The following is a 22542-nucleotide window of genomic DNA, read 5'->3' as shown; positions in this document are numbered from 1 at the left end:
TTCTTTGTTTGGTTCTCATCCTCTCTCTGGCTCTATAAAGATGCTCAGCTCCCCAGTCTCTCATTAAGGTGTATTGTCAGGTCTTTATGAAGATGGAGCTGTTCTACCAGAAAGGAAGAGAGAGACACACTCGCTTAGAAACCCTGTTCAATGTTTGAATGTTAAATGTGCCATTTTATTATCATTAGGATTGCTCCCACTTAATGAAACGGCATTAACACCCAGTCGGCTGGCCTCCTTGCACTAATTGCTTTGGAAGGAAACAGGCTCATAACTGCCCCAGGGTGGGTGGAGGGGTGAGAGGTGTAAACAGAGATTCAAGCAAGGCTGAGTGCACTCAGATGAAACCCAAGCAGGAGCATTTCTAGACAGGGCCAGTTTGACCCAAAAGAACAGGAGTTAAAGCGCTCTGGAGAGAAAAAAACTGGGCCTGGGTGGGGTGGAAATGTTCGAAGGAATCGCTGAGAGGGGAAGAGTGGGAAATGGAAATAAGAGTAAAAATATTCCCAAAGGAAATAACAACACAGAGGAAATTACTCTTCAATTGCCTTATAGGCCTAGGCACATGGATTAGTACTGATTTCTCCTGGGAATTATAAAAGCCAGCCAATCCTGTCAACCCCATGCCAAGTCTGCTTTTTGGGTGCTCTCACTTAGTTCCCCGAACCACAGCCTCTGTAAAATGGGAATAATACTATTGATACATTCCATGGATCAACCTTGAAGATCTAATGCTAAATAAAATAATCCAGACATAAAAGGACAAGTATTGTATGATTCCACTTGTGTGAGCTACCTAGAGTAGTCAAATTCATAGAAACAGAAAGTAGAATGGTGGTTGCCAGGGGCTGGAGGGAGGGGGGAATAAGAAGTTATTGTTTAATGGGCACAGAGTTTCAGTTTGGGAAGATAAAAAAGCTCTGGAGATGGATGGTGGTGATGGCTGCACAACACTGTGAATGTACTTAAATGCCACTCAACTGTACACCTAAAATGGTTAAGATGGTACATTGTAAGTTATGTATATTTTACCGCAATAAAGAAAAAGGGAATAATACTGACCAACTCTACAGGAGTGTGTGAGGATCCAATAAGATCATTCATTCACTCATTCATTCAACACACAAATATTTGTTGAGTTCTGCTGTGTGCCAGGTACTGTGCTAGGCATGGTGGATGTATCTGAACAAAACAGAAATCTCTACTCTTGTGGTGTTTACAGTTCAGTGAGGAGAGGACATGTAAGTAATACGTATAAATAAATTGTGTTGTACATTAGAGGGTGACAACTGCGTTGGGGAAAAAACAGCAGAATGGGGAAGAGAGAGAATGCTGGGAGAGGGGCTGCCCTTTTCAATGGTGGTCAGGGGAGGACTCATTGAGGAGGAGGCATCTGAGCAGACTTGGAGGAGAGGGAGTGCACCATGCAGATACCTGGAGGTCTGTAAGAGAACGTGGTAAATTGTAAAGCAAGGTATTGTGTTATTACTGAGAGAGAGGAAAATGAGGTACAGAGAGGGATCAGTGTAAGTTCCTGCCAGCTCCCAAGCCGGCAAAGTCGGGGAGGAAGGATGTTGGGAACCTCTCTCTCCCTCTCGTTCCATGGCTGCCCGCAGCTCCCTCTTCTTCTGCTTCTCTCAGTGCCACCCTCCTCCCCCAGCCAGCTGCAGCTCCCCTTCCAAAATATCCAGTCTTATTCAGCTTGCCGGTGACAGCTAAAGGAGGGGACAAGTGTCTAGAGGAGGCTGAGAAAGGACAAGTGGGGGATGCTGACAAGCCCTGCCTGGGCTGGCAAAGTCTCTTTAGAAGTGAGCCAGTGTGTCCTAGAAACAGAGTGCAGGCAGGGGCAGGGGCAGGGGCGTGTGGGGTAGGACGGGTGTGTGTGGGAGGGATGAGGTCAGGGAAGAGTGGAGAGAAACAGGAATTGGATAAGAAGAGACTGGCAACGTGCAGGCCAAGAAGGCAGGTGAGGACCTGCAGGGATGCTGCACACAACCCAAGTGGGAGGAACTGAGCATTTCTTACTGAGGGCGGGATGGGGTCATAGAGCGAAAGAAGGGATGTAGGAAATAGAGTCTGCGGATATGGAGACGAGGACTAGACATTGTAGATGGGCTCGGAGGACAACCTGAGGGTTTTGGTAACATTGAAGGATTTGCCAAGCAGACCCACCAGCGTTATCTCCCTGCCTACCTTCTGCTTGAGCGTGGCCAGGCACCAACTTTCAGGCCGACCCTACCTATCTTCAAGATGGAAGAAAATCAAAATAAATCGGGCAGGCAATAAGAGACCTCTGGAAGGGCAACTGGGGTCCTCACAGGCTGCAGGGGAGAGATAAGGGCAGCGAAGAGAAAGAGGCCGGCATGGTTGCCAACCAGACTAAGGAAAACAGAGGCAGGCTCAAAATAGATTGGGGTTGGGGGAGGGAGGAGAGGCAGCCCAGAAAAGAAGGGAAAGCAGAGGCAATCGATGCCATTGCGACTCTGACCCAATTCTTCATTTCTCAGCCTCACCATCTGAAAAATCAGGGGGTGATGGGGAAAAAGGGAAAGACTGAGGAGAGTCAGGGGAAAGTAATTGGAGTCCTAAGGCCTAGGCAATTGTCGGGTACAAATCAGTAATCCCAATGTGAAAAAGAGAAGGTATATGGTGTAGTCAGTACGAGTTAAACACTAACCAGAGTTCGGTATCCCAGGACAGGTTTAAGAGCTTAAGGAGTGTGATTGTAACTTGGAATGAGGTTCACCTGTCTAGCAAGGTAAGTGGCAGCAAGAGGATGAGTTAATCTGGGGGCACTAGGCTGGAGTGACTTGATGCTTGCATTTAACTTCTCAAAAGAGTGTTTAAAGAGGATCTGGTTATTGGATATTCTATTTCAGTGGTGGGCTTCCCATGCAGCAAGAGGGATTTAGGTTAGAACTCGGGAAATCCATCCCACTAAGTAGATTTGTGAGATATTAAAACATGTATATAGCACTGCTTAGGGTATTCTTTCCTTGGAAATCTTTAAAAACGAGAAGCCCACCTATTTGAGTCTATATAGTCTTGCCTGAAGGCCAGGACCTCCCAACAAATCTCTGAAAGACTTCTGGCTAGAGAGGAGGTAGGGTCTGAGATGAGATTCTGGGCAGGGAGAATGAAGGTAAGCACCTGGGGGGAGAGGTGAGGCATAAGGCAGGCTGGATCTGTCAGGCAGGAAGAAGCAGCAGGGACAAGGGGCAGGATTCTAACAAGCAGGACCCAGTGGCATTTACATAACTTTGAATAATGAATAAGCCCAGCTCTGGGGCTCCCAGTCAGCATGCTCATCTGCATGTTTATTAGGCTTTATAAGTGATTCAGCTCCCTACCCTTTCCCCCCAGCCCCTGCCCAGCCTGCCCCAAGCATCAGGGTAGTTGATTGCTCATTATTTTAGACTAGATTTGTTTCACCAACATTCAGTGAGGCATGGAGTGGGGGACACAGGAGGGAGGAATAAATCCAAAAGGCAGGTGGAGTGGAGGGGTAGGGGAACGAACAGAAGCAGCAGCCACAGGAAGTCAGGCAGACGGCTGCGAGCTGGGAACGTGGGCATAATTCTCTGAACTGCTCCTGGGGCCAGCATCTTCAGGAGAGAAAGGTTTCTTAGATTCCCCAAAATGTGCTGGGTTCAAGTCCCACTCAATCCCCTGTTTCCCTTACATCTGTTGCCAAGCCCCCAGCAGGCTTCTCTCTCAGCTCCAGTGCAGTGCTGAGCCACTTGAGCAGCCAGATGAAAACTGCCCCCAGGGAAGTTCTCACTTTTTCCTGAGGCAGGAATTTTACTATTTTCATGAAAAAAAAAAAAAAATCGACTATGCTTTGCAAGGCCAGAACAGGCACCAGGCATATATTAGGGGAGAAAGTGATAGGAACAGGCCTACATGGTATGTGAATTTGTAGAGAAGGGAATGCTTGTGTCCCTAGAGAGTTTCAGCCCACCTGGAAAGAGAAGCCTGGAAAAGATGGGCAGCCCTCGACTCCTCCAGGTAGGCATATTAGGGCCAACTGCTCTGGTCTACTGGCAGGAGGCAGGAGAAGTAGTTAATAGCCTGGATGAGGAGTTGGCAGGAAACTGGTAGGGGGAAAGGTGGAGCACTTCTCAACCCTGGCTGCACGTTAAAACCATCAAGAGAGCTTTAAAAAATATGATGCTGGGGCCCACCCAAGGCCAATTAAACCAGAATCCCCGAGGGAGAAGGCCTTGGGCACAGTGGTATTTCTTAAAAAGCTCCTCAATGATAGGACTTCCTTGGCGGTCCAGTCCTTCTACAGCAGGGGACATGGGTTCGATCCCTAGTTGGGGAACTAAGGTCCCACATGCCGCGCTGAGTGGCCTCCAAAAAAACCTCCTCAGTGTTGTTTGGATGCTGATTTGAACAAACTAACTTTAAAATATATATATATATATATATATATATATATATATATATATATATATATAACTTATTACATTATTAATATTTAAAATCAGGAAAATTTAAACACTGGATATTTGGTACTAAGGAGTTATTGATAATTTTTTTTAGGTGTGATAAGAGTATTGTGATTACATTTTAAGGAGTCATTTTCTTTTCTTTGAGGGGTAGATACTAAACAAATATCTTCATTGTAACAAAGTGATATCATATCTGGGGTCTCCTTCAGAATAATCCAAGGGAATGGGGAAGTGGGCCAGGTTCCAATGAAGCAAGATTCACTCTGTGTTGAAAATTGTTGAAGCTGCTTGGTGGATAAGGCTCATTATACTATGTTTTTTACTCTTTGTATACACAACAAAACAAAAACAGTTCCTTGAGTGTTTCTAATATACAGCAAGGTGAGAACCTCAGAGCCAGGCACTCAGCCGGAAATGGGCCACCATGGCACCTCTGTGGGCACAACTGACTTTAAGGAGACCAGGTTTGTGGGACCCTAAACTATAGGTGAGAGCCCTGTCCTCCAACGCCCTAGGCTTCAGGCAGAGTCACAGGGACCACTTGTGAGGAACCAGAGCTGGCAGTCAGAGGTGCACTGGGGGTGTCCAAAGAGCCCTTCAGGCTTCCTCCCCCACCCCAGCACAGCCTCTGGGGACTCAGGCTCTATGCATCAGGCCAGGAGGCTGGACCAAGGGAAGCCGCCTGCCTGAGGTACCCAGAGCAAGCAATCAGCCTGTCTCTTCTCTCTCAGTCCCTGCCCTCTCTCGATTGACTCCACAGGAGCCAGGCCCCTATCTCAGCCGGCAACACCCCTGCCCCCTCCCCCCTTAGAGCCGTCACCACTGCTTCCCAGCGCTGTCACCCTCCCGACAGGCTCATCTGCCTCTGTCAGGGAACATTAGCCCAGCAGACTTCATCAAGGACGTGAGGGGAGGCTGAACACCAGTCCACAGAAGTACGGGCACCCAGGCAGCCACCCCCAGCGGCTGCCGGCAGAGCTGTCTGAGCTGCTGAGAGATTCGCGGGTAGCTTGATCTCATTTGCATATCACTTCTTTAACGAACACATTCACAAGAATCCCAAATTCTGTTTTCTACTCTCACCGACAGATTGGATCTCCTCACACTTGTCCCTGACACGGATCAACCATTCCCACGTTCTCCACATGCTCTTGAGAAATAACTTCCCGCCCTGCCAAGGCGCAAGGTATTCCCTCCCCCACCCCGCCCCGCCCCTCCGAACTCAGCCCCGCCCCCACCCCACCTCCACCGGAGCACTTGGGGCTCTCTTTCTCTTCTCCGCTCCATTACCTGCCCCTGATGGCCTCTAGGGGCTGGGCAGGGGAGAGAGTTGGAGGGGGTCTATTTAAGAGATTTTTGGAATCTGTGCCTGCGCATCACCCGCTGCCATGAGTTATTTCAGCGCCGATGTTTGTCTCGAGCTGATTATTCCAACCCGAGAACAGGTGGAGCAGCCTGCGGTGGCTTATTCGTCAGCCAAGGCCATCTGTTCCCAACAAGCTGAGATTTGTAGCTGATTTCTACTGGGGAGCAAGGAGTGGGGGCGGGGAGGGAGATGAAGATCACCTCCAGGCCCCAGGAGACTTACTCCTCCCAGACCTTATGCGAGGTCTGAACCCCTAGTCCTCCCCTTCTGAAACCAATACCTTCTCATTTTCTCAGAGAACTCACCGGTCAGTTGACTCTCTGAAACAGCGAAAATACTTTTTCCTTAAGGGGCTAAACCTTCTTAGATGGAGTCAGGTATGAGAAGCAGGAATCCATTAGCCAGGCACAGTCTGGCCATTGAGTCATGTCCACACTTAGAGATCTTAAAAAAAAAAAAAAGTATAGAACCATAACACAAATACCCTAAATGACCTTCTTGACTCTCGGCTTCTCCTCACCCCACTCCATCACCGGTCCCTTCATCAACACGAGTCTCCTTGCCTAAACCTGTCACCTGCAGGGCTCCAGGCTGCATGGGAGGCCATGTCTGGATGCTCTTATCTCCCCCTCCCCGACTGCTCCTCTCCCCTAAATACCCTGTTCGAGTTCCACCCTCCAATCTGTTCCTCTTCCAGCTTCCATTCTCAGCCATGCCAAGAGACGCCTGCTGCTTTAAGAACGGCTTTCCCTGAGCAAGGGATCTAAGCAGTTTCTAAGCAGCTTTGCCACATGGTTTACCCCCTGCCCAGGGCTACTATTTCTATATATGCAATGCCAGGAAAGACGCTACTCTTATAGTCACACTAATATGACAATTTGGGGCCTTCTTTGGTGTTTGACACAGATACACATCTGTACTGACTTAAAAGAAAAATTGTATGAAAACTTTATTACAAGCACAGATACTTCATCTATAATCCCACATCCCCAAACAAAGCTATTTCTATTTTTCAGAAGTCTCTTCTAACGTTTATCTATTTATCTGTTTTCATATGTACTTTTGTCATGTGTACATGTTCCCTTAAGAACCCATTCAAAGAGCTTAAGACTGCCTCACTTTCGAGTTGGTTCTCTAGGCTTATTTTGCCAGTGCCTGGGAGCGGAAGCTCCTTTTCTACTCTTAAATCCTGTCCAGTGGCTCAGTATGTGGTTCACTGGAAAGACCAGCCCCCACAGATGAGCTCCTGGACACTCAAAAGCAGGCCATGGGCCTGTGCTTCTAGTGCAGAACCTTCCAGGGCAGTGCCACTCACTAGGGTCAATCTCCCTTGCTCTCCAGAGGACACTATTCCCGTGGGGGCCAGAAGCAGCCCTTAAGCAAGGGTGCCAACCTGTAACTGACGCCAGTCCCCAGGATTAAATATGAGCCATGAGGCCTATTTCATCATGTACAGTTTTTTTTTTTTTTTTTCTTTTTTTTTCTTTTTGCGGTATGCGGGCCTCTCACTGTTGTGGCCTCTCCCGTTGCGGAGCACAGGCTCCGGATGCGCAGGCCCAGCGGCCATGGCTCACGGGCCCAGCTGCTCCGCGGCATATGGGATCCTCCCAGACCGGGGCACGAACCCGTATCCCCTGCATCGGCAGGCGGACTCTCAACCACTGCGCCACCAGGGAGGCCCCATCATGTACAGTTTTATATTTGCCTCATCATCAGTTGTTGACCTGTCTTTCAAAGAGGTAAAATTTCTGAAGCTATATTGGCTGTATTCCCGTACCAGGATTTTTTTTTTTTAATTCTCCACTTTCAAATTCCCTAGTGTCCTCTCTTCCGCAAATCCTTTTGCTTCTTTTTCTAATCTAGTCACATCATAGATGTGGCACAAAACATATAAAAATTTATTAAAATGTGGAAACTCTTTGACTCTTAAACCACCTCAAATATAATTCGTCTGGATGGTGTCAAAACTTAATATCCTTTTTGAGGTTTTTTTTTTTTTTGCCAAACTGTCATAGCTGACTTTTGATATCTAAAGCAAATTCTATCCACGCATTTAAGTATTCCGCTGGGAGATTTATGTCACTGACTTCAATTGCAAAGCACACATCCTTTTTGGAATCTCCCTCATGTATATGACCCATCACTGGGGCTGACACTACAGAAGACTCAGTTCTCTGTAAAATTCCTTCTGAATAAATCTAGCATCCTTGTTAACTTCAAAATGGCTACTGCTCTGGAAATCACTCCTCCCAGATCAAATCCCAGAGAATGGTCTGGATTGTTCCATTGTACTGTAATGAAATTAGATTGAGGTGAATAGAGCTTAAAATATGCATTCCAGGCCATGTGGAACTGTTATTCATATTGTTGGCACCGTTGTTGAAACACAAATATGATCATGTATGGGGTGTGCTCTGAGAATTGTTAAGGAGCAACACAAATGTGAGGTTGACATTTCCCCCCCAAATTGTCAAGAAGTGCTTCCTTCCTAAGGGCAGGCCTTGGTGAATACCAGGCACACAGTGATTTGAGATGAGGATCATGACAGCAATTCTTGGCCTTCTCGCCTCCCTCTTCACACTCTGACAAGGCCAGAGTAGCTCAAAGACGCCTGGCCACTTGCTGGAACCAAGCTGAGGACCCTGCTAGGCCGGATGTCACCTCTCTGAGCCTGTTTCCTCACGGGGACAATGACACTTCACAGAGTTGTGATAAAGGTTAAATGAGGGGCTCCCCTGGTGGCGCAGTGGCTGAGAGTCTGCCTGACGATGCAGGGGACACGGGTTCGTGCCCTGGTCCGGGAAGATCTCACATGCCTCGGAGCAGCTGGGCCCGCGAGCCATGGCCACTGAGCCTGCGCGTCTGGAGCCTGTGCTCCGTGGCGGGAGAGGCCACAGCGGTGAGAGGCCCGCGTACCGCAAAAAAAAAAAGAAAAAAAGAAAAAAAGGTTAAATGAGATGTAGGCAAAGTGTATAAGCACTGGGGACATAGTAGGTGCTCACCATGGTTATACTGATTTTGTCCTCCTCATCCTCTGGGTCACTACTGACAAGCCGGGCAGGACCCTCAGCCCCAGTTGCCACACAGCTTCAGCTCCTGCTGAGGACTTCCAGCAGCCCTTAAAAGGGCGGGGAACAGTATCGTCGGGTTGCTGCGCGAGGAGACCTGTCCTTATGCTTCTGGAATCCTTCAAGGGCAACGCCGACAGTCGGTCCTGTCACAGGCTCAAGGACCGTTAAGGGGCATGGCTTCCGGGAAGAGCGCGGGGGCGGGTGGGGGACGGGGCGGGGAACCTCCAGGCGGAGGCGGAGCCAGAGGTTCCGTGCTCCGGAGGCCGAGGTCATGCAAATGAGATACGAATATGCTAATATGCCCGGGTTCCCAGTGAACCGGAGGGCGCTTGCCTGGACAGGTAGAACCAGCCAGGAAAGAGGAAAGGAAATGAAGAGGACGCGGAGGCGCATGGGGCTGCTGGACGGAACCAAGCCCAGACAGCCCTCGCGCTGGGAGAAGACGTCTGTCTTCTTCCGGCCCCACTAGCGCCACCCATCGGTCCCTCCAGCTCCTCACCAAGGGTGATAAAAAGGTGGGGGTGAGAGGTTCTGTTGGCAGCATTGAGGGGCTCTGTCCGAACCTAGGATCCAAGAGATTCTTGCCAGCAATTCCACCTTGTTTTACAGATGGGGAAACTGAGGCCCAAGAGGTCAAGGCTCTTCTCCAAGATCTCAGTGCCAGCGGCAGAAGCGCTCAGTTTAGCAGGTTTTATTCGTCTGGTTTTGTTTTGCTTCCACTAGGGTCGGGGGACACCACTCCGTAGGTGAAAGAAGCAGCAGCCCCAAACGTGGCAGAACTTGGTACATTACCAAGCATGTCCTGGACGGCCCACCAGGCTGGAGGATTTAGAAAAGAAGAAAAGAAGACTTCCTGGGGAAAGATGGGGGTGGCAGCCAGTAGCAGTAGCAGGCAAGTACAAATGATCATAGACTGGTCTGGAATACGTTGCTATGTAAAAAGTGTCGCAGCTTCCCTGAGAACCAGCTCAGAGGAAATGAAAGGGGAACAGAAAGGATTAGGGTTAGATTTAAGGCAGCACTTTCTCCCAGGGGTGATAATGGGGCCCTTTCTTCAATGACCAAGGAAGGCTGTGGACTCACCCTGTCCCTCCCACTTCTGAGGCCTTTGGGAATCCATCTCCCTCCAGTCCCACACGGGCCTGCTTGGAGGACAGGAGTGAATGATTGACTTTGAAAAGTCCCCATCACTCAGGTAGGAGATCCTTCGCCTGGATGGGTCTCCTGGGCTCTTTGCTGAGGGTGAGGACAGCAGACGCACTGGCTCCAGGGCCCCGGGTGGGGAGAAGCAGCAGTCATGGCATCTCTTGCAACACACTCCCTGCCAAATGGATTCAAATTGGCTTGGATATGAACATATGATTAAAGGAGAGGCGCGATTCATTTATCAGGAGAGATTAAAGAGCAGCATCTGCGCAGCCTAGCTGGGGGACAATTAAGGAGCAAATCGCTAAGTGTCTGTGCCACCAGGCATGGGGGTGGGGCATGGGGGAAGGACAACTGGGTTCATCTGCCAAGAGGACACAGGACAAGAGGTAGTTCGGGAGTCACCATGTGCTGCTGTCGTCTCTGGGCACAGACTGGGCACCTTGGGGAGCCTCACAGGGTCCCCCCCACCAACGCCTCTTATCCAGGATTCAGAGCAATCCTGAGGGTCTGAGATTAGAGAGGAAAATCTAGCGAGGCGGCTTTGAGCCTGGCACAGGGACAGATTTGCTGCCTGTTTTGTGGGAATCACTTACATTTTAGGGACCAGAGCGACCATGAGTGCACAGGTGAGGGCAGGAGCTTACAGAGCTCTGAAGGCATACCCCAAACGAAGATGGGCTCTGATGGCCTTGCAGGTCCCTGGACTTCCCTGAGGAGTTTGTGCAGAGGGAATTGCCTTCCTCCCAGCCTGGAGCCCAGAATGCTGGCCGAAGGCCTTTGCTGAAGCTTGGAGAAGTGTTGGTCATGTGAGGTGGTGTCCAGCTTCCCCAGACAGCCTGTGGAGTTCCCTGCCACCACCTCTATTTCCCAGCCCCAGGGCCTTTGCTCAAGTTCTTCTTTCTTCCCAGCACACCTATCCCAGCAATATCTACCTGTGGAAGTGCTATCCTTTCTTCAACCCCAGCTCAAAATACCAGCTCCTTTTAGAAGCCTTCCCAGTCCCTCCCCACCCTCTCTCAGTGAGAGTGTCTCCCCTCATAACTTGCCCAAAGCAACTTCTTTGTCCTTTTATGTCTCATGTAATTATTTCCAAAGGGACCTGCCCTAGCCCTAACACACGAGCCCCTGGAGGACAAACACTATGATGTACTCCTTTCTACTCACCCAAAGCTTGCACATATTAGGAGGCTAGACACACATATTTTTTTGTGTTTAACTCCTCCACTAGAATATCCGCTTCTTGAAGGAAGGGACCTCACCCATCCCCAGCACTTAGAACAGTGCCTAGACCATAGCGGCAGTTATGAAATATTTGACTGTTGAGTGAATGAGCAGATGAATAATACATATTTTCTGACTTGAACAAAGCCCTCCGCCCCAGGGAAGGCTATTAGAGGTTGATGCTGGGACTTTCTATCAATGATTAACCAAAGGCCTGAGTCAGTGTGGGTGAGCAGAGTTGGGATCTTGTCTGTAGGTAGCAGGGACTTTTGTCACACTAGCTCCTGGGAGGAAAAAAGTGCACCGAGCTATCTGAAAGCAGGAGTAAAAGATGTGAGTGACAGAACTGAACATGAGGAGCCAGCAGTTAAAAAAAAAAAAGTGACTTCACTTTTACTACCTTCTCTATTCCACCTTGGGGGCAGTTTCTTTTGTTCAAGATGCAGCCACTTCACACTTCTCTCCCATTCATTTTGGGGATGACATTTCCCCCCCTTTCCCTTTCTTGCCCCTTTCTGGGTGGGTGACATCACCAGAGCGTCAGCATCAGGCCTGTCTGATACCCTTTCTTGCCTACCTGTCCAAACCAGAGGAGCCTGATCGACCAGCTGTAAATACTTCATGCACGCAGGGATTATAACTGGTCACATTACAGAAGGTAGAGGAGGAGGACGGAGTCATTTGTTTCTTGCCCACTGCCTCTCAGCTGTCAGTGAGGGAACCACGTGTGGCCTGGGGCATGAAGGCAGAGACTGAGCAGGGTGGAGAAGCCAGCACGCCCAGCCTATTCAAGTTGCCCTGTGGCCAATGGGGTGGGAGGCCAGAGAGAGTTCTGCCAAGTGTTGATTAGAAAGTCATCTTTGGGATGACTAAACTTCAAAAAAAAAAAGAGAGAGAGAGAAGATAGGATCTCTGTAATTGGCAAGATTTAATAATCAGAGGGACCTCAACATTCCCAAGTGGAGGCCAGGGTAGGCCAAGGCCTGGACGGCTCTGCCAACCTGAATTACAATCCACGGGCTCTTAAAATAAAAGGTGGGGTTTGTGTCTTCCTTGACCAATCCTCTCATCCACTGCCTCCGCCTGCTCCAGATGACCTGCCAAGCTCTCTGAGCAGCACTGGTCTGATGTGGGAGCAGGTCAGGGATGAGGGTGATTCCCCCAGGTCCCCACCAGAGTCCTCACTCTGCTCCCCTGTGACCACCCCTGGACTCTACCTGAGCCTGAAGGAACAGGCAGGAAAATTGGCAGAGCCAGGAGAAAAAGGACATTTATTTCCATACATCAGGTAAGCAGGGGAAGAGAGCACAGCCCAACGAGTACAAACCAATTGCAGGGGAGAAGGGGAGACAGCAGATGGGAGCGGCACCAGGCACTGCCCTTGGGCCCCCGTCTGGTGGTGTTGGTGGGATGATCTTTAGGGTGGGAGCTGGGACTGTCAGTCTGCATGTTGTCATGTCTGGTTTAAGTGTGTGTGGGCAGGGCGACTGGAAGAAGAAAAATGACTCAGGCTCAGGACACAGGGTGAGGACTTGCATCTAATACACATCAGTACCGACCAAAGCTTCCATCTTCAGTTTTTCTGATCACAAGCCCTCAACCCAAGGCCTTCCCTCTCAAGCTGAGCTTGTGATCCAGGCAACTTGGACAGAGGGGGAGGGAGGCAGTGCTTGGATAAGCCCTGAATTGGCATTAGGTGGAATGGGTTTCCTCTTCAATGGGTCATTGCACTTAACACACTGGGGCTGGAAGTTCTGGCTGGTACAGATGCACCCCCGTCTGTGTAGGCCTGCTCAGCTCGAACCCAGAAGCACCTGAGAGCCCCTCCCCACACGGACTCTTAAGAACCTGGGCCCAGCTCTGCTCACGGGTCTCTCCAGCTGCACAAAGAAAGGACTGCTCTCTGAAGAGTAAAGATGAAGCTGAGGTTCCCCTAGTCATCCCCGGTGCGGGGAGGCGGGCCGGCTGCCACCACAGCCCCCTCCCCCTCTCAGGGATGCAGCTGTGATGGAGAGGTTGGGTATTTAAATTAAAAAGTAATAAGACAGCAGGCACTGAGAAGAGAAAGCCCTCCCCCAAGTCATGGGGAAGGAATTGCCGTTCCCACCCCAAACTCCTCCCCATGGACCCAGCGACCCGAGAATGTCCCAGTAGGCAATCTGTCCACCGTCCCTGAGCGGGGGGAGGGGGCTGAGATGGAGGTCAACTTGCTGGCTCTATGCAGTGCCAAGCCACCTGCCATCCACGGTGGCCCAAGGCAGGAGCAGAAAGTTCTCTTTTCAGAACTGCTCTTCCCTCCACCTCTTTTCCACGTGGAAACGTCAGATACCCACAGCCTGGGAAGCCCCCTGACGGAAGAGGGTCGGGTGTTTCCCATGCAGATCAGCAGTCAGGTGGGGGAGACCTGTGCCCCGCCATTTCCCGGGAGAGGCGCCGTGGCAGCATAGGCCGTGGGTGGGAGGGGTGCACACCACTCCCCTGGGCTATGCGTTGGTCTCTGTCTGCTTGGCCTCTGTGTCGCTGTCACTCAGATAGTTGTGGGAGTATCGGGGCCTGGAGGTGCTGTCGAGAGGGTCGTGCTCGTCATCTGACCGGTCAGGGGCAAGGGACTTCCAGTAGCTGGTGGGGCTGCAGGGAGAGAGGAATGAGGTCACAGAGGAAGGACGCTCTTTACCTTCAGCACCAAAGCCTTTGGTCCTGGGGAGGCCCCCCCAAACCCTGTCGCAGCATTCCCCCAAAGTCACAAATTGAGAAGAAGACTTCCCTAGCTTCCCCAGAAGATACTCAGGGTAAAAGAGAAAGGAGCACATCGTTTTGACTCTGAAACCTTTTACAACTCCGAGGAAAGCAATGCTGAAGAGCAGTGGGTCTCGAACTTGAATGTGCGTTAAGAATTGGCTGCTAGATCCCCGGGTTCTTCCCCTGAGAAGTTTGGATTTGCTAGCTCTTGGGTGGAACCCAGGAATTCTGCATTTTCAACTCCCTCCCCAGAAGATTCTGATACAGGCAGTCCATGGACTGCATCAACTTGGAGACTGCAGGTCTGGTGATTACACGACTACAACCTGTCTTAGTAAAGTTCCTCCCAAAAAGGTTCCTTCTAAGAAGGACGGGCTTTCCCCATTGAATACTCCCAGATCATAACCCTTCTTCCTAATCAGGCTTTCCTAAGGCCGGTGAGAGTTTCTGCCCTTGACCATGATATCATCTACTCACAAGGAATAGAGACTCAGGATGTAGGAGCTGGTAAGACCTGTTTCAGGGTGGCATAGTCATCCCTTTCTTGGTACCATCATCCAACCCCAAGGCTTTCATCAGGCCATTGGGAGCCTCGTGCTCTCCCCTGACCAAGATATGAAGAAGCATTACTCCCTGGATGGAGCAGACGCATGGCGTTGAGCATGGATGGGATCTCATTTCCACCTCTAGTCACCTTCTCTCTTCTTTCTTTTCCAAAGCCTTAGAGCAGCCTTCCCCTGCCCCTCCCACCTCCACTGCCTCTGCCAGTCCAAGTGCACTGTCATTTCAGCAATGTTGGAGAAAATGCAGCCCAGGGTGGCTCCACCCCTACCAGTGCCCTGCACTCAATGGGCCCCTCCCTGCCCAGTGACACAGCCCTGCTTCCAGATCCTAGAGAGCTTCTGCTAGGATAAACAGGAATCCTGTGATCCCACTGTCTACAATTCTGATTTAAGAATCTGAGGAAGGCCCTTGTTTACTAGCGCTTTCAAAGTTCTTCTATCTCCAAACCGAAACAGGAGGACACAGCGTTCTGCAAGAAAGAACCACAGGCTCAGCTTTTCCAACTGTGTTGAAGAAAGGATTTCATCACTGAGTATTTCCTGTAATGTGAGACACTGTCTTAGGCACTCTGGATGTGCTATCTTATTCTTCACCACATGATATGGCATGAAGAAGCTGGTTCAAAGAGACGAAGCACCTTGCCCAAGGTCACACAGCCAGTATGTAAATCTGAACCTGGGACCTTAGACCTCAAAGCCTTTTGATGACTCCACCTTGCTGCCAGACCGGTGACCTGAGGAGAAAACCAGATGAAACCTGCATTCTCCTCACTGGCCTGGGCGAGAGCCCAGGGGGTGTGTAAAGACAGGCCTCTCTTTCTCTCTCCCTGGGGAGATGGAAGAGTCTGATAGAAGAGCCTGTTCAATTATGCAAAACGGTTTAGGAATGGGGCAGTCTGGTTAATAGTTATCGTATTTCTCATGAACGAATTACCATTTTTAAAGGAATCAGAATAGCACAAAACACATTTAATATAAACTAGTCTGAACATAAATGAGTTTTACTTTGATGGGCCAAAGGCACTTAAGGACTCTGGGACGTCTCAGGGACAGAATTATAAAGCTCAATGATGACTGTGCAACATAGAAAAAACTGGGGTTATTTTAGCTTTTGGATTGTTTGAATTGTGAATTAGCAGGAGCCTGATTTTATTTTCATTTTTTAGACAGAACTTCTGGGCACCCAATGCTAAGGTCTGCTGTTGGGCAAAGGAAGGAATGGCTTTGTGGAAAGACAGTGGGGTTATTTTGTGGGGAGACGGGGGTGAGGTGGGTGCCAGGGCTGGGACCCAGATGCAAATGGGGTGCTCCTTTCCATCCTCACACCTCTCCTCAGAGTGGAGCTGCAGACCCCACTTTCATATTCCTGTGCTTGGCAGGCAGACACCTGGATAAACGACAGCTGGGTTTCAACACTGTTCCATCCAGATGCTGGGTGCAGTGGCAGAGGCAGCCGGGAGCGTTAAATGCCAGGCCTCTCTCCCCTGCTCTGTGCAGCCACAAGACACCCCTGCTCCCACCCTGGGTGCTCTTTAGCCAGTTTCCTTTGTGGCTTCTACAGCCACAGCTGTCGGAGAGTCAACAGCAGGCAGCTGGCCCCCTTCCCTGGGGCAAGAGTCAGGGCTGCAATTTGAACATTTTAACCATATTGTTTCAAAAGCTTTCCTCCTCACAAGCCAGCGTCTCCTGCTCAGCACTGTCACAAACGATTTGGTTCAGAAGCTAATTCCCACTGGGCGAGCAGCCCCCTCCCCTTGCCTTTGCTATGGATGCTTTCGTGTTCTGCATTCTTGCAGGTCCCCATCACCAGGTGAGAAGCTAAACTGCCCTCACTCTTGGCAGTTTATTCACCCAAAGCCAGTTCATGCTGAGTCCAACTAGGTCCTCCCTCCCCTGGACCTTCTCTGCCAGCTCTGTACTGGTTGGCTAGCTTCTGGCTTGGTGCCCACTCTGGCCGCAGTGAATCCAATCCTCGTTGGAGGTGGCAGTGTGTAGGGTTTCAGGACTACTCCTGTCTTCCTGGTGGACAAGGACTGTGCTGGTGGCTGAGGCAAGAAACGGGTTTTCTGTGTTTTTGTTCTTGCTGGGTCAAGGGTGATGATGGGCTGAGTCACTGGGGTCTGAAATCCACCAGTTGCTGGGCGGTGTGGGATGGCCTGCCTAGGCCCAAGTGTCCCTCTTCAGGTATTGGTACCGTGCTCAGAAGGGCCTGGCCCTCTCTGCTTTCTAAACCTCCTCCCATGGCCCGTCGGCTGACTTCCCATGCTAGGGGAGCAGGGCGCTCAGCAGGGCTGTGGAAGGACGGGCTGAGATGGTAGACACAATATTATGACCCCTGCCTTTTCTCACTGTGGTGCTGACAACAGCTCCCTAGTGCAACTGAGATGCGTCCTCCTCTTCCCAGAGCATCCTGCAATCATCTGCCACATGGGGGGAGTGACAGAGCAGGGGTAAGCCCAAGGGCTTGGTTTCGGAGCAGCTCAGGGCCCACAGAATCTGAGTTGGCCATGAGCCTGGTCTGGGTTCAAGTTCCACCTCCCCCATCCCATCCCCCCAATCCCATCCCATCACCATCTCCAAATAGCTGCAGGTAACATTCACTTCCATGGGCTCCATTCCTTAAAACAAAACTGGTCCCTTTCGGTAGAACCCAGCCCAAGCCAGTGTGCTTGGGCAGCTGCTCCGCTGCACAAGAGGCCCACTAGCAGGCGACAGGTGTGTGTGTTCGTTCATGCATCTAGGAAACAGTGCCCGTGCCCCAGGGGGCTGCGCTCTGGGGTCATACCTCCTGGGAAGCAGCAAGCTCGCCCTGGGAGGGTACCATGCCCAAAACAGCTTCACATAACCAGGGTGATCCAAATGTCACCGCCCACCAGGGAAACTGGCAACAATAGTATTCCAGTGAGTCAGTCTTCGCCTTTCTTCCAAGTGGGGGTGTGGGCATAAAGGGCCTAACAGCTAGATCTCCCTCCCACAGGGAGAAGGCTGGGGGAGGCAGGAGAGCCAGGAGGGGGCTGTCACTCAGCAGCTGCTAATTTCTATTCATTAAAACTTTACAAGATGAGCTGAGATGAGGTGACGCTCATGTGTGGGCTTCGGGTAGGAGGGGTGGGGAGAGAGTCAGGCATCTCCAGGTCTGCTGCAGCCCTGTAAGCCTTGCACTCTTAGGCTTGAGACGCATGCCAGAGAGGAGGGTGACACTGCAGGCGGGGGAGAGCTGAGCAAAAGGCCCCTTAATAGCTGATGGCCAGTGATGTACCAACCCACGCCCGGGGGTCAGCTAGAGCCCTTTCCTGGGCCCAGCGTGTCAGGGTCATGGACAGAAGTTCCGTATGGGTGCTGCCAGACACATACAGGAAACATTTTGCCCATGTGCTCTGCCTTGGGTCGTATGGAGGAGTAGTTAAGGGCAAGCTGAATAGATTCCATTCAGATCCTGGCAACATCACTTGCCAGCTATGTAACCTTGGCAAAGAACTTCACCTCCCCGAACCTCAGCTTCTTGTTCTATAAAACGGGGCTAATCGGACATTGGTTATGGGGTTAGTGTGAGGATTAAATGAATAAAATATGGCATGTATCTGGCGGGGGTGGGGGGGTGGGGGGTGGTCCCTGGCCCAGGGTTAGGACTTGATAAGTGGGAGCTGTGACGGACATCACCAGTGAGTTCAGCTGATTGGGCTCAGGGCTCAGAATGACTGATCAGCTCAGCTGGCCCCCGGCTCTCTGAGGTAGCCAGGAGGCTCTCCGAGGCCATTCCTGCGAGGAATGCAGGAAGGGGCCTGGGTGGTGGCGGGTGGGACGGGAGCACGTTAGTTCACACCAAGCGGCACACACCATGCTCTGCACTCCACGCCAGGTGCCACCTACTGCACTAGTCGCTCTCGGGGCGGTACAGGTACCGCATCATCAGGCTGTCCACCTCCTTCTTGCGCTTCTTCTCCTCCTTCCGAGACTGTCGGCGCGCCTGCCCAGCCTCCTTGTCTTTGTCCTCCGCAGCCGGGCCCTTCTTCACGCTCGAGCGGCTGTGGCCTGAGACAGTGGAGCCACTGGATGTCGACGAGGAGGACTCGGTCTCCGCCTCCGTTCTCTTCCTTCTCGATTTGGACTTCTTCTTGCTCTTTCGAGAGCTCCCCTTCTTCCGCCGCCTGTGCTCCGAGGAATCTTCGGAGCTGGAGCTGGAGCTGGAGGTGCTCCTTCTCTTGCTCCGGCTTTTCCGGCTGCTGCGGGGCCCAGAGACATCCGCAGCAGAGGCTGAGCGGCGGATACTGGTGGTTCGCTCCGGGGGGTCCAGTTGGGCGCTCCGGGTACTTTGGATGCTCTTCCGGTCCTCCTCCTCAGAGTCAGGCTCCAGGCTGCTCCGCTGGAACGGGACGGGCTTGTAGCTCAAGACCTCGTGGATGGCAGCCTCCAGGTCTGGGTCTAGGTAGGACTGACGGCTGATGGGACGGACACTGGAGCCGAGAGGCTCATCCGTGGCGGAGGCGGAGATGCGGGGCTGGGGTGGCACCGACAGACTGCGGGCCAGCGACGGGTAGCTGTACTGTGAGTGGGCCTCACTCAAGGCCACACTGGCTCCATCGTCCCAATCATCCAGGCAGCTCCGGCCCAGGGACAGGTGGGAATCGGGGCTCTCCCGGCTGAGGGCTGAGGCCCGGCCCAAGGAAGGGCTGAGGGTCCTTGACAGGCCGTCGAGCCTCGAGGTGCTGCGGCGGGAACTGGGGGAGCCCGACAGCGAGAAGCTCATGGAGGAGCAGGCCCCATCCTCGCCGGAGCCACGCTGTGTGGCCGAGGAGGCCCGGCTGACGGCCGCAGAGACGGCCGAGGCCCGGTCAAAGTCTGAGCCCCACGGCTTCTCCAGCCCCCGGCTAGAGCAGCCCCCGACCCCGGAGAAGACGGAGCCGCATTCCTCAGGCTCCTCGGACTTCCTGCCCAGGCCCAGCTCCTCCCTGGGGCCCCCACGGGCCTTCCGGGGGGGCCTCTCGGGGGAGGCTGGCCGCTCGCTCAGGGTGGTGAAGAGTGAATCCTCATCCCCGGTGCCCCCGATGGAGTCCTTCAGGGTGAGCCGCTTCCGATAGCTCAGGGAGCTCAGCACAGAGGCCGGCCTCTCCTCCACCCCCTTGCCCTCCTTCCCCAGGGTGTTGAGGGCCGCTCTGCTGTGCGGGGGTGAGGCCGGGGAGGAGAGAACCGGGAGTGGATTAGCAGTAGCATAGAGAGAATGAGAGAGAGAAACAAGCATTAAACGTAGAGAATAAAGACACCGGGGGAGGGAGAAAGGAGAACTTGGCAGCAGCCCTGGCAAAGTGGCCGTGAGAGCGTCGGAGGAAATGAAGCAAAATAATTTGCGTCAGTGAAAATAGCTTCATGGAGAATGTCATGTAAATTAGACTATTGTTCTATTTCATCACTTTTTCCCCTCGAAAACGTTTAGTTCAATTTATTTCATTGTCAGCTACCTGGAGCCTGGTGCCGTGCAGTGGTGAATGGCAGTGGGGTGGGGAAGGTGGCATTATCTGCAATAGCAAAATGGTGTTTGGCCGAGTAAATTAAACCAATTAGAGGGGGCCGCTGGGTGCTTGCGGTGAGGGGCTGGACTTGGGAAGGGGCCTCAGGGGAGCTGGAGGAGGAGAGGGATTACCTTTTCTACCCAGCTCACCCAGCGCTCTCTGGGAGGAGGTGGAAAGGCGTGCCCTGGGGGATCAGGATGGCTCTGAGTTGGGAGGGGGGAGTCAGCAGGGAAGTGGCCGCAGGAGGGGTGGGAGCACAGGACCCCGGCTGGCCCGTAGGTGGGGGATGGGAATTGGAGACCTGGATTTCAAGGGGAGCTGCCTGTGTGATCAGAAGACTGTGACTGGGCTGGAAAATAGGGGAGCAAGTTCCCCCAGCGGATGGGTGTTAGCAGAAAGCATGGTGGAGGGCGAGTGAAGAGACTAGAAGAAGAAGAGAATGGGCAGAGAAAGACAGAAATGTGTCTGTAGCTGTGACAGGGAAGTCAGGGGAACTGGGGCCTTTTCTGCTGCTATTCCTACTAAGACCTCAGAGGTCCACAGCCAGCCTGGACTGGCCTTGTCCAGGGTGTGGGATCCAGAGTCCCCCTGTGCCCCATTTCAGTCTTGATTCCAAGGGCCCAAACCATCAGGTAGTTCGTTCAACATCTGTTGAATGAATAAGTGGGGATGAAGTTAAACTTACACCAAACCAAAGCCCTGAAGCCCGGTAGGAAAACATTACCTCGGAAAATTAAAGGTGCCGCAGACCCTGCCTAAGAAGAAACCAGGCCTCCTGTGCTCATCCCACGTGCCAGGGGCAGGCCTGGGCCCCTCACGCGCATACCAGGCAAGAGAGAGACGCAGGTGGCGTGAGGCCCACCCTCTTTGGGATCAAGGCGCTGCTCATCCATCCCTGGGGCATGACGTGGCCTTTCCTCCCACCTAAGGCCACATGCTCACCTGGAACTCTTCAAGCTGCCATCATCGGAAGCCGCCTTGGAAGGCCCCTTGTTTTTGGACAACCATGACTTGACCCCGTCGACCCGGTCCTCTAGCTCTGAGTCCACATCTGAGTCCCCCTCGCTGTGGGATGAGGAGCAGAAAGATAGGCAAGGCTGGGAAGAGGTGATCGCCTGGTGGCCCGGGAGGCAGCACAAAAGTGGCAAAGCAGGTTTGTCTTGGGTGGAGGTGGGATGCAGGGCAGCATGCGCATCAGTGAGTCAGAGAGAACAAGTGAAGTTAGAGGGAGGAGCGCACCATTCACAAGGACCCTGCCCCGCTCAGCAGGCCACATCGCGGGACAGCCACCGAGAAGACCCTGAGGAGCATGGAGGCACCCCCACCCCACTTTCTGTGACAGGCTGCTGTGCAGCCAACCAATCCAGTGAGAGTGACAGGGAGACCATCCATTCATCAATTACAGCTAAATGGCTTTTGGTTAAAAAGAGGAGTCCTGGGCCCTTCAGCGCCTCCCTGAGGCCTATTCTGCTGTCCTTGTCTGCCTGTCCCCCAAACGTGGCTACAGCTGCTGCCACTTTCCATGCCCTCACTGCAAGAGCTGGGCTGCTGGTGATGGAACAGAGAAGAGAAGGGCTTCATTATGACTTCGAGTGAGCTTGAACCTGGAGTCTCCTGAGCTGATGCAGTGCCAACTTGGGCACTACAGGCCGTATCGCAGACCCATCCTGCGACTCCCCTTGGCCCTTAAGAAACAGAAAGGACAAGGCGGGGACCGCAGCACTTCCCGAGGGGTTCGTAACAGCTTCAAGATTCAAGCTGCACCTGGAGATCCAGTGGGGCCCAGAAATCCCAGACAAGGGCTCTGTCTCTCCCAGTCTCCTCTTCCACCCTCAGGAAGCCTCCAGCTCTTGCTCCCCCAGGGCTTTTTTCTGGCCAAGCTGGCCTGAGCCCTCTCGACTTGCAAGAAAGCCCAAAGGAGTCAAATTCTGATGCTGGAATCACAGTGACCTCCTCACACAGCAGCAGGGGCTTGGAGATAGCTTCTGAGTGAGACTGCTTCTAGAATTCTGCAAAATGTCTGCTCACCAAGTTCCCTGCTGTGGATATGCTAGGATTTCTCCTTGATATAAATTTCCTTTCATCTGTGTCAACAGAAGCAGCCCCATTCCTGAATTAGGTTCTTGAATAAATAGCCACACAGGTGTGCACATGTGCGTGCACGTGTGTGCGTGTGTGTATGCACACACACACACACACAGAAGAAGCCACCAGACTCTGTTCTGGGGATGAGACAGCATGACTGAGGGGAGGGGAATAAAGAAGCATATTTTATGGGCTTCCATCAAATACAGAATTATAACAAAGACCAGGCTGGCTGATGCCCCGGTTAAACAGGAGTTTAGCAGACAGCCCCGAAACCGCTAATGCAAGCCCTGTACCCGTTCGAGCCTGGCAGATTTACTACGGTGCACAGGCCCTGTAGAACACCAATACCACTTGACTTATACACCCATGCAAAAAACCTTC

General features: G+C 52.1%; 1 protein-coding gene across 13 annotated transcripts in view; it reads right to left on the bottom strand.

Annotated features, from left to right (window-relative positions):
- Positions 1 to 12173: 12173 nt before the first annotated feature.
- The window catches only part of MYO18A (myosin XVIIIA), a 96720-nt gene continuing 86351 nt past the window's right edge, over positions 12174 to 22542 (bottom strand). For 5 of the 13 annotated variants that reach the window (XM_082604809.1, XM_082604817.1, XM_082604818.1 and 2 more), the window contains 2 exons: positions 21016 to 21138; positions 12175 to 13892 (listed from right to left, as the gene is read on the bottom strand). In XM_082604809.1, coding sequence (XP_082460935.1) covers positions 13748 to 13892; positions 21016 to 21138 — 268 coding nt within the window. In that variant the 3' untranslated portion in view covers positions 12175 to 13747. Of the gene's footprint in view, positions 13893 to 19801; positions 20722 to 21015; positions 21139 to 22542 lie in introns of those variants that run through there. The other 8 variants (XM_082604821.1, XM_082604812.1, XM_082604813.1 and 5 more) reach the window with 6 other exon arrangements.

This window comes from Mesoplodon mirus (assembly GCF_964341445.2).
Source record: "Mesoplodon mirus genome assembly, chromosome: 18".
Classification (NCBI taxonomy): Eukaryota; Metazoa; Chordata; class Mammalia; order Artiodactyla; family Ziphiidae; genus Mesoplodon; species Mesoplodon mirus.
The sequence above is the reverse complement of the archived record's forward strand: the minus strand, read 5'-3'. Positions and strand labels throughout refer to the sequence as shown.